At 48.5% G+C, this 12,004-nt stretch overlaps 1 protein-coding gene across 1 annotated transcript in view; it reads left to right on the forward strand.

The window, feature by feature from the left end:
* Positions 1-12,004, forward strand: part of LOC135540308 (importin-9) — a 33,316-nt gene that overhangs the window by 9,967 nt on the left and 11,345 nt on the right. The window contains exons 10-15 of the mRNA XM_064966890.1: positions 37-143; positions 1,615-1,754; positions 6,920-7,082; positions 7,330-7,556; positions 7,903-8,051; positions 8,421-8,549. Coding sequence (XP_064822962.1) covers positions 37-143; positions 1,615-1,754; positions 6,920-7,082; positions 7,330-7,556; positions 7,903-8,051; positions 8,421-8,549 — 915 coding nt within the window. The remainder of the gene's footprint in view (positions 1-36; positions 144-1,614; positions 1,755-6,919; positions 7,083-7,329; positions 7,557-7,902; positions 8,052-8,420; positions 8,550-12,004) is intronic.

Below are 12,004 nucleotides of genomic sequence, written 5' to 3' on the forward strand. Positions count from 1 at the left end.
AGACTTCTCACTCCAACCTTCCTACTCTTTCAATAGGCTGTGGCGACAGAGTTCCAGAATGAGAGTGCGGCAGCGTTGGCTGCAGCAGCAACAAGGCACCTGCAGGATGCCGAGCAGGCCAAGAACAGTGGCAATGAGCACTGGTGAGGACCACACATCGGCTGCATGACATGGCAAAGTGGATGCCTCTTAATTAATAGTCCTCGTCTCCTGTTTGTCCTCGGCGTTGAACTGAAAACACGCGTTAGGTGAAAGCAATATGGATCCTTTCAGGAATTTGCTTTAATCTGTCCAGGTATTTTTGTCAGTGCAGACGGAAAACAAGGTGAAGAGATTACTTTCGACCGGTGTTCCCGCGTTCTGCCCCCCTGGGACTGCCCGCGAGAAGAAATATCACCCAGAGAAAAGAAGCACGTTCCCCCCCTTAGTTAACACTAACAACATTTTGATTTACTGTGGGAATTGTGATCAAATCAATGCAATATTAGCCACTTTCAATGCAACATACCGAAACAAAACGAACTACGCAAGACTTAGTATGCAAAACTAACTATGCCGCAGATTTTGTTGTAGGCAGAAAGCATCAGAGTAGGATTCTTTTGCATTGACACCCACTACTCAACCCCTACTCTACACAGACCGGTGCGACATAACCAGTCAGCGCTGCAGTAGGCCTATATGCAAACAGACCATTGTCATATATTGATCTGTGCCATTCTCTTTGAACTGGATTGTGTTTACAGCATGAGCGTGAGTTGATACTGCTTGTTTTGACATCAAAGCGAGAGCTGCATGTAGCCATGTGTTCACATTTGTTCATATTCTTTGCGAGTTAGTGAGTACTTAGCCCAGTTATAGATCATTTGTAGTCAGCAATGGAGGAGTGATTGAGAGCACAAAGAGCACAAAACATGTACATTTCTAGACATCTTAGGAAAAGGGAGTTGGGTAAAGAGGTTTTTTGTTGTCTTAAAGGGGCAGTGTTGTGTTTTGAGGCAGGTTTGAATAAGCTTAGTAGCCAATAGGCAGAGGGTAGAATAGTTTGTCTGATTCTCTGTAATAATGGTATGGGAATAATAATGCATTTTATTTTGTAAAGTGGTTTCTTGCATCAAACAACACAACAACATATTCTGTCACCTCCTTGTCAGAAGAACAAGTGGATAAACAGACTCATGTCAAGCCCTGCGTGTTTGTTTTTTCAAAAGTCTCATGGAATGTAGGCTTCCATTGAACACCACACGTTGGCTGCTACTGTAGGCTGAATGATAGAACAGCTATTTCCCTGTTAAAATGTTATTGGATGCATTGTTTCCCATTTTTTGAGGGTAGGCCACTCTGATAGGCCTACATTATGGTCCAAATAGCCACAGTAGCCTACTTGACCACTGTCTGAAATTGTAACTTAAGCCTCAGTGTTTGCCGTAAACGCCCACTGAAAGTTGCACAGAATTTTCACAATGTTCAAGTTTGCACTCAACAGACCTGAAATTTGCTTAGTGACAGAAAAAAATGAGTGAACATTGCTTTCTACTATTGAGTTGCACCCCATGGCGAAACCATCAGCACTGTAGGTGTGCTCTCTCCTTACTCCTGTGTTGTCCCCTTCTGCAGGTGGAAGATCCATGAGGCCTGTATGTTAGCTCTGGGCTCAGTGAAGACTATCATCACAGAGAACGTGAAGAACGGCCGTGTTCAGTTTGATATGCACGGCTTCCTGGCTAACGTCATCCTGGCTGACCTTAACCTCACAGGTTAGTCAGTCGCTCATCTCCGGGCAGCCATGTTCAGTTACAGTGGGGCAAAAAAGAATTTGTGCAAGTCCTGTAATTTTCATCATAGGTACACTTCAACTATGACAGACAAAATGAGGGAAAAAATTCCAGAAAATCACATTGTAGGATTTTTTATGAATTTATTTGCAAATTATGGTGGAAAATAAGTATTTGGTCAATAACAAAAGTTTCTCAATACTTTGTTATATACCCTGTGTTGGCAATGACAGAGGTCAAGCGTTTTCTGTAAGTCTTCACAAATCAAATTTTATTTGTCACATACACAAGGTTAGCAGATGTTTAATGCGAGTGTAGCGAAATGCTTGTGCTTCCAGTTCCGACAATGCAGTAATAACCAACAAGTAATCTAACTAACAATTCCAAAACTAATGTCTTATACACACAAGTGTAAGGGGATAAAGAATATGTACATAAAGATATATGAATGAGTGATGGTAAAGCGCAGCATAGGCAAGATACAGTAGATGGTCTCGAGTACAGTATATACATATGAGATGAGTATGTAAACAGAGTGGCATAGTTAAAGTGGCTAGTGATACATGTATTACATAAAGATGCGGTAGATGATAGAGTACAGTATATACGTATACATATGAGATGAATAATGTAGGGTATGTAAACATTATATTAGGTAGCATTGTTTAAAGTGGCTAGTGATATATTTTACATAATTTCCCATCAATTCTCATTATTAAAGTGGCTGGAGTTGAGTCAGTGTATTGGCAGCAGCCACTCAATGTTAGTGGTGGCTGTTTAACAGTCTGATGGCCTTGAGATAGAAGCTGTTTTTCAGTCTCTCGGTCTCTGCTTTGATGCACCTGTACTGACCTCGCCTTCTGGATGATAGCGGGGTGAACAGGCATTGGCTCGGGTGGTTGTTGTCCTTGATGATCTTTATGGCCTTCCTGTAACATCGGGTGGTGTAGGTGTCCTGGAGGGCAGGTAGTTTGCCCCCGGTGATGCGTTGTGCAGACCTCACTACCCTCTGGAGAGCCTTACGGTTGTGGGCGGAGCAGTTGCCGTACCAGGCGGTGATACAGCCTGCCAGGATGCTCTCGATTGTGCATCTGTAGAAGATTGTGAGTGCTTTTGGTGACAAGCCGAATTTCTTCAGCCTCCTGAGGTTGAAGAGGCGCTGCTGCGCCTTCTTCACGATGCTGTCTGTGTGGATGGACCAATTCAGTTTGTCTGTGATGTGTATGCCGAGGAACTTAACTTACTACACTCTCCACTACTGTTCCATCGATGTGGATAGGGGGGTGTTCCCTCTGCTGTTTCCTGAAGTCCACAATCATCTCCTTAGTTTTGTTGACGTTGAGTGTGAGGTTATTTTCCTGACACCACACTCCGAGGGCCCTCACCTCCTCCCTGTAGGCCGTCTCGTCGTTGTTGGTAATCAAGCCTACCACTGTTGTGTCGTCTGCAAACTTGATGATTGAGTTGGAGGCGTGCGTGGCCACGCAGTCGTGGGTGAACAGGGAGTACAGGAGAGGGCTCAGAACGCACCCTTGTGGGGCCCCAGTGTTGAGGATCAGCGGGTTGAGATGTTGTTGCCTACCCTCACCACCTGGGGGCGGCCCGTCAGGAAGTCCAGTACCCAGTTGCACAGGGCGGGGTCGAGACCCAGGGTCTCGAGCTTGATGACGAGCTTGGAGGGTACTATGGTGTTAAATGCCGAGCTGTAGTTGATGAACAGCATTCTCACATAGGTATTCCTCTTGTCCAGATGGGCTAGGGTTGTGGACCTATTTGGGCGGTAAGCAAATTGGAGTGGGTCTAGTGTGTCTTGTAGGGTGGAGGTGATATGGTCCTTGACTAGTGGTCCTTGACTAGCTTTCTTGGGAACAGGAACAATGGTGGCCCTCTTGAAGCATGTGGGAACAGCAGACTGGTATAGGGATTGATTGAATATGTCCGTAAACACACCAGCCAGCTGGTCTGCGCATGCTCTGAGGGCGCGGCTGGGGATGCCGTCTGGGCCTGCAACCTTGCGAGGGTTAACAGGTTTAAATGTTTTACTCACCTCGGCTGCAGTGAAGGAGAGTCCGCATGTTTTCGTTGCAGGCCGTACAGTACTTCCGGCGCCGACAGAGATGGCCGCCTCGCTTCGCGGTCCTAGGAAACTATGCAGTTTTTTTACGTGTTATTTCTTACATTAGTACCCCAGGTCATCTTAGGTTTCATTACATACAGTCGAGAAGATCTACTGAATATAAGAGCAGCATCAACTCACCATCAGTACGACCAAGAATATGACTTTCGCGAAGCGGATCCTGTGTTCTGCCTTTCACCCAGGACAACGGAATGGATCCCAGCCGGCAACCCAAAAAAACGACTTCGTAAAAGAGGGAAACGAGGCGGTCTTCTGGTCAGACTCCGGAGACGGGCACATCGTGCACCACTACCTAGTATACTTCTCGCCAATGTCCAGTCTCTTGACAACAAGGTTGATGAAATCCGAGCAAGGATAGCATTCCAGAGGGACATCAGAGACTAACGTTCTTTGCTTCACGGAAACATGGCTCACTGGAGAGACGCTATCGGAGTCGGTGCAGCCAGCTGGTTTCTCCACACATTGCGCTGACAGAAACAAACATCTTTCTGGTAAGAAGAGCGGCGGGGGCGTTTGCCTTATGGCTAACGAGACGTGGTGTGATCACAGAAACATACAGGAACTCAAATCCTTCTGTTCACCTGATTTTAGAATTCCTCACAATCAAGTGTCGACCGCATTATCTACCAAGGGAATTCTCTTCGATTATAATCACAGCCGTATATATTCCCCCCCCAAGCAGACACATCGATGGCTCTGAACAAACTTTATTTGACTCTTTGCAAACTGGAATCCATACATCCTGAGGCTGCATTCATTGAAGCTGGGGATTTTAACAAGGCTAATCTGAAAACAAGACTCCCTAAATTGTATCAGCATATCGATTGCGCAACCAGGGCTGGCAAAACCTTGGATCATTGCTATTCTAACTTCCGCGACGCATATAAGGCCCTGCCCCGCCCTCCTTTCGGAAAAGCTGACCACGACTCCATTTTGTTGATCCCTGCCTACAAACAGAAACTAAAACAGGAAGCTCCCACGCTGAGGTCTGTCCAACGCTGGTCCGACCAATCTGATTCCACAGTCCAAGACTGCTTCCATCACGTGGACTGGGATATGTTTCGTATTGCGTCAGACAACAACATTGATGAATACGCTGATTCGGTGTGCGAGTTCATTAGAACGTGCGTTGAAGATGACGTTCCCATAGCAACAATTAAAACATTCCCAAACCAGAAACCGTGGATTGATGGCAGCATTCTCGTGAAACTGAAAGCGCGAACCACTGCTTTTAATCAGGGCAAGGTGACCGGAAACATGACTGAATACAAACAGTGCAGCTATTCCCTCCGCAAGGCAATCAAACAAGCTAAGCGTCATTATAGAGACAAAGTAGAATCTCAATTCAACGGCTCAGACACAAGAGGTATGTGGTAGGGTCTACAGTCAATCACGGATTACAAAAAGAAAACCAGCCCCGTCACGGACTAGGATGTCTTGCTCCCAGGCAGACTAAATAACTTTTTTGCCCGCTTTGAGGACACAAGGTTTTCACACACTGTTGCTGGTATTTTGGCCCATTCCTCCATGCAGATCTCCTCTAGAGCAGTGATGTTTTGGGGCTGTTGCTGGGCAACACGGACTTTCAACTCCCTTCAAAGATTTTCTATGGGGTTGAGATCTGGAGACTGGCTAGGCCACTCCAGGACCTTGAAATGCTTCTTACGAAGCCACTCCTTCGTTGCCCGGGCGGTGTGTTTGGGATCGTTGTCATGCTGAAAGACCCTGCCACGTTTCAACTTCATTGCCCTTGTTGATGGACGGAGGTTTTCACTCAATCTCACGATACATGGCCCCATTCATTCTTCCCTTTACACGGATCAGTCGTCCTGGTCCCTTTGCAGAAAAACAGCCCCAAAGCATGATGTTTCCACCCCCATGCTTCACAGTAGGTATGATGTTCTTTAGATGAAACTCAGCATTCTTTGTCCTCCAAACACGACGAGTTGAGTTTTTACCAAAAAAGTTATATTTTGGTTTCATCTGACCATATGACATTCTCCCAATCTTCTTCTGGATCATCCAAATGCTCTCTAGCAAACTTCAGACGGGCCTGGACATGTACTGGCTTAAGCAGGGGACACGTCTGGCACTGCATGATTTGAGTCCCTGGCGGCGTAGTGTGTTACTGATTGTAGTCTTTGTTACTTTGGTCCCAGCTCTCTGCAGGTCATTCACTAGGTCCCCCCGTGTGGTTCTGGGATTTTTGCTCACCGTTCTTGTGATCATTTTGACCCCACGGGTTGAGATCTTGCGTGGAGCCCCAGATCGAGGGAGATTATCAGTGGTCTTGTATGTCTTCCATTTCCTAATACTTGCTCCCACAGTTGATTTCTTGAAACCAAGCTGCTTACCTATTGCAGATTCAGTCTTCCCAGCCTGGTGCAGGTCTACAATTTTGTTTCTGGTGTCCTTTGACAGCTCTTTGGTCTTGGCCATAGTGGAGTTTGGAGTGTGACTGTTTGAGGTTGTGGACAGGTGTCTTTTATACTGATAACAAGTTCAAACAGGTGCCATTAATACAGGTAACGAGTGGAGGACAGAGGAGCCTCTTAAAGAAGAAATTACAGGTCTGTGAGAGCCAGAAATCTTGCTTGTTTGTAGGTGACCAAATGCTTATTTTCCACCATAATTTGCAAATAAATTCATAAAAAATCCTACAATGTGTTTTTCTGATTTTTTTTTTTTCTTATTTTGTCTGTCGTAGTTGAAGTGTACCTATGATGAAAATTACAGGCCTCTCATCTTTTTAAGTGGGAGAACTTGCACAATTGGTGGCTGACTAAATACTTTTTTTCCCCACTGTATATTGTTCTTTCAAGAAATGTCTGATTTAGACTGCGAAAACCTGGTGGGTGGACTCACTATTCAATCATTGACTTGGTGATCAATTGATTAGAGAAGAGGAGAAACAATAACCTTCAGACATCAAAAGGCCTGGAGGTCTGGACTGTGACTCATGTTACCGTATATGCTTATATAATAACCCCTCCTTCCTCTCTTCCCCCAGCGGCCTCTCCGTTCTTACTGGGCCGAGCCCTGTGGGCAGCCAGCCGCTTCACAGCAGCCATGTCGCCTGAGCTCATCCAGCAGTTCCTCCAGGCCACCGTCAGCGGCCTGCACGACAGTCAGCCACCCTCAGTCCGCATCTCAGCCGTACGCGCCATCTGGGGGTGAGGGAGATGAAAGTTCAACACTTAAACCTCGATAGTTCTGACAAGCTGTAGATTACACTTCTTCAGTCATCATAATAATACCAGTAAGCTAGGCCAGGTAGAAGCGATGATGTCATACAGTAGATAGATGGATAAATCCCTCTAGTTTGTCACCCAACTAGCCATACCACACAATCTGTCACTACACCATAACATTAAATGTGTTGGTATGCAGGTGGTTATTCTGTGTGTGTGCTCTCCTCAGGTACTGTGACCAGTTGAAGCTGTCTGAGAGTACCCATGTCCTGCAGCCGTTCCTGCCTGCTGTTCTGGATGGGCTGGTGCAGCTGGCAGCCCAGTTCAGCTCAGAGGTTCTCACCCTGGTCATGGAGACACTGTGTATCGTCTGCACTGTGGACCCAGCCTTCACTACCAGCGCAGAGAACAAGATCTGCCCCCTCACCATCGCCATCTTTCTCAAGTATAGTAACGGTGGGTAACTATAGTAACCTTGGCAGTTGGTGCACTTGTATTTTGTTATTAGTGTATCATTGAGTCCCATAGATAATTTAGATGTTACCATATTTTATTTTATTATTTAACCTTTATTTAACTAGACAAGGCAGAACAAATTCTTATTTTCAATGACTTCCTAGGAACAGTGGGTTAACTGCCTTTTTCAGGGGCAGAACGACAGATTTTTACCTTGGCAATTCGATCTAGCAACCTTTCCGTTACTGGCTCAACGCTCTAACCACTAGTCTACCTGCCGCTATGACTATCCATTCCTTACAGATCAACCCATGTGCCTCTATCTTACTTTCCCTCCTCTCCGCAGACCCGGTGGTGGCGTCTCTGGCCCAGGACATCTTTAAGGAACTGGCCCAGATCGAGGCTTGCCAGGGCCCCATGCAGATGCGCCTCATCCCCACCCTGGTCAGCATCATGCAGGCCCCACCTGACAAGATCCCCTCCGGTCTGTGTGCAGTAAGTCACCACTGGCCTGGTGCCTCTAGCTACTATGGAAGTGGTTAATTTGCAGCAGCACTGTGTCGGGGCCTAACAGAGTTGGTCTCAACTCCATTTTCAACTTCATTGGTAGTAGTCACCAACCCAGGGCCTAGGCTTCAGGGGTTAGAAGGCTTTTATTCCAGCCAGGTACTCAAACATATCATTTAACTAATCAAGTAGTCATTTCCTTGACTTAGTTAAATCTGGTGTGTTAGTGCTGGGCTGGATTAAAAGCCTGCACTCTCCAGGACCAAGGTTGGTGGTCTGGCCTCCTTGTTTACCATCAACGTTTAGGGTTCTAGTCAGTCATATATTGACCGTTGTCTCCTGTGTTCTCCCTGACAGACCGCCATAGACATCTTGACCACGGTGGTCCGACACACCAAACCCCCGCTCTCTGAGATGCTGGTCTGCCAGGCCTTCCCTGTGGTGGCCCAGTGTACCCTCCGCACAGACGACAACACCACAATACAGGTACACACACACTGAGAAGGACTCAGTGTTAATACCAACTGCTCTTACACCAGTACACTTACATTTACATTTACATTTAAGTCATTTAGCAGACGCTCTTATCCAGAGCGACTTACAAATTGGTGAATTCACCTTCTGACATCCAGTGGAACAGCCACTTTACAATAGTGCATCTAAATCATTAAGGGGGGGGGTGGTGAGAAGGATTACTTATCCTATCCTAGGTATTCCTTGAAGAGGTGGGGTTTCAGGTGGCTCCGGAAGGTGGTGATTGACTCCGCTGTCCTGGCGTCGTGAGGGAGTTTGTTCCACCATTGGGGGCCAGAGCAGCGAACAGTTTTGACTGGGCTGAGCGGGAACTGTACTTCCTCAATGGTAGGGAGGCGAGCAGGCCAGAGGTGGATGAACGCAGTGTCCTTGTTTGGGTGTAGGGCCTGATCAGAGCCTGGAGGTACTGCGGTGCCGTTCCCCTCACAGCTCCGTAGGCAAGCACCATGGTCTTGTAGCGGATGCGAGCTTCAACTGGAAGCCAGTGGAGAGAGCGGAGGAGCGGGGTGACGTGAGAGAACTTGGGAAGGTTGAACACCAGACGGGCTGCGGCGTTCTGGATGAGTTGTAGGGGTTTAATGGCACAGGCAGGGAGCCCAGCCAACAGCGAGTTGCAGTAATCCAGACGGGAGATGACAAGTGCCTGGATTAGGACCTGCGCCGCTTCCTGTGTGAGGCAGGGTCGTACTCTGCGGATGTTGTAGAGCATGAACCTACAGGAACGGGCCACCGCCATGATGTTGGTTGAGAACGACAGGGTGTTGTCCAGGATCACGCCAAGGTTCTTAGCGCTCTGGGAGGAGGACACAATGGAGTTGTCAACCGTGATGGCGAGATCATGGAACGGGCAGTCCTTCCCCGGGAGGAAGAGCAGCTCCGTCTTGCCGAGGTTCAGCTTGAGGTGGTGATCCGTCATCCACACTGATATGTCTGCCAGACATGCAGAGATGCGATTCGCCACCTGGTCATCAGAAGGGGGAAAGGAGAAGATTAATTGTGTGTCGTCTGCATAGCAATGATAGGAGAGACCATGTGAGGTTATGACAGAGCCAAGTGACTTGGTGTATAGCGAGAATAGGAGAGGGCCTAGAACAGAGCCCTGGGGGACACCAGTGGTGAGAGCGCGTGGTGAGGAGACAGATTCTCGCCACGCCACCTGGTAGGAGCGACCTGTCAGGTAGGACGCAATCCAAGCGTGGGCCGCGCCGGAGATGCCCAACTCGGAGAGGGTGGAGAGGAGGATCTGATGGTTCACAGTATCGAAGGCAGCCGATAGGTCTAGAAGGATGAGAGCAGAGGAGAGAGAGTTAGCTTTAGCAGTGCGGAGCGCCTCCGTGATGCAGAGAAGAGCAGTCTCAGTTGAATGACTAGTCTTGAAACCTGACTGATTTGGATCAAGAAGGTCATTCTGAGAGAGATAGCGGGAGAGCTGGCCAAGGACGGCACGTTCAAGAGTTTTGGAGAGAAAAGAAAGAAGGGATACTGGTCTGTAGTTGTTGACATCGGAGGGATCGAGTGTAGGTTTTTTCAGAAGGGGTGCAACTCTCGCTCTCTTGAAGACGGAAGGGACGTAGCCAGCGGTCAGGGATGAGTTGATGAGCGAGGTGAGGTAAGGGAGAAGGTCCCCGGAAATGGTCTGGAGGAGAGAGGAGGGGATAGGGTCGAGCGGGCAGGTTGTTGGGCGGCCGGCCGTCACAAGAAGCGAGATTTCATCTGGAGAGAGAGGGGAGAAAGAGGTCAGAGCACAGGGTAGGGCAGTGTGAGCAGAACCAGCGGTGTCGTTTGACTTAGCAAACGAGGATCGGATGTCGTCGACCTTCTTTTCAAAATGGTTGACGAAGTCATCTGCAGAGAGGGAGGAGGGGGAGGAGGATTCAGGAGGGAGGAGAAGGTGGCAAAGAGCTTCCTAGGGTTAGAGGCAGATGCTTGGAATTTAGAGTGGTAGAAAGTGGCTTTAGCAGCAGAGACAGAGGAGGAAAATGTAGAGAGGAGGGAGTGAAAGGATGCCAGGTCCGCAGGGAGGCGAGTTTTCCTCCATTTCCGCTCGGCTGCCCGGAGCTCTGTTCTGTGAGCTCGCAATGAGTCGTCGAGCCACGGAGCGGGAGGGGAGGACCGAGCCGGCCTGGAGGATAGGGGACATAGAGAGTCAAAGGATGCAGAAAGGGAAGAGAGGAGGGTTGAGGAGGCAGAGTCAGGAGAAAGGTTGGAGAAGGTATGAGCAGAGGGAAGAGATGATAGGATGGAAGAGGAAAGAGTAGCGGGGGAGAGAGAGCGAAGGTTGGGACGGCGCGATACCATCCGAGTAGGGGCAGTGTGGGAAGTGTTGGATGAGAGCGAGAGGGAAAAGGATACAAGGTAGTGGTCGGAGACTTGGAGGGGAGTTGCAGTGAGGTTAGTGGAAGAACAGCATCTAGTAAAGATGAGGTCGAGCGTATTGCCTGCCTTGTGAGTAGGGGGGGGAAGGTGAGAGGGTGGGGTCAAAAGAGGAGAGGAGTGGAAAGAAGGAGGCAGAGAGGAATGAGTCAAAGGTAGACGTGGGGAGGTTTAAGTCGCCCAGGACTGTGAGAGGTGAGCCGTCCTCAGGAAAGGAGCTTATCAAGGCATCAAGCTCATTGATGAACTCTCCGAGGGAACCTGGAGGGCGATAAATGATAAGAATGTTAAGCTTGAAAGGGCTGGTAACTGTGACAGCATGGAATTCAAAGGAGGCGATAGATAGATGGGTAAGGGGAGAGAGAGAGAATGACCACTTGGGAGAGATGAGGATCCCGGTGCCACCACCCCGCTGACCAGAAGCTCTCGGGGTGTGCGAGAACACGTGGGCGGACGAAGAGAGAGCAGTAGGAGTAGCAGTGTTATCTGTGGTGATCCATGTTTCCGTCAGTGCCAGGAAGTCGAGGACTGGAGGGAGGCATAGGCTGAGATGAACTCTGCCTTGTTGGCCGCAGATCGGCAGTTCCAGAGGCTACCGGAGACCAGGAACTCCACGTGGGTCGTGCGCGCTGGGACCACCAGATTAGGGTGGCCGCGGCCACGCGGTGTGGAGCGTTTGTATGGTCTGTGCAGAGAGGAGAGAACAGGGATAGATAGACACATAGTTAACAGGGTACAGAAGAGGCTACCCTAATGCAAAGGAGATTGGAATGACAAGTGGACTACACGTCTCGAATGTTCAGAAAGTTAAGCTTACGTAGCAAGAATCTTATTGACTAAAATGATTGAAATGATACAGTACTGCTGGAGTAGGCTAGCTGGTAGTGGCTGCGATGTTGACACTACACTAATCAAGTCGTTCCGTCGAGTGTAATAGTTTCTACAGTGCTGCTATTCGGGGGCTAGCTGGCTAGCTACGTTAAGAGAACGACAATAGCTGGCCAGCTAACCTAGAAAATCGCTCTAGGCTACAC

Source organism: Oncorhynchus masou, chromosome 5 (assembly GCF_036934945.1).
Source record: "Oncorhynchus masou masou isolate Uvic2021 chromosome 5, UVic_Omas_1.1, whole genome shotgun sequence".
Lineage (NCBI taxonomy): Eukaryota > Metazoa > Chordata > Actinopteri > Salmoniformes > Salmonidae > Oncorhynchus > Oncorhynchus masou.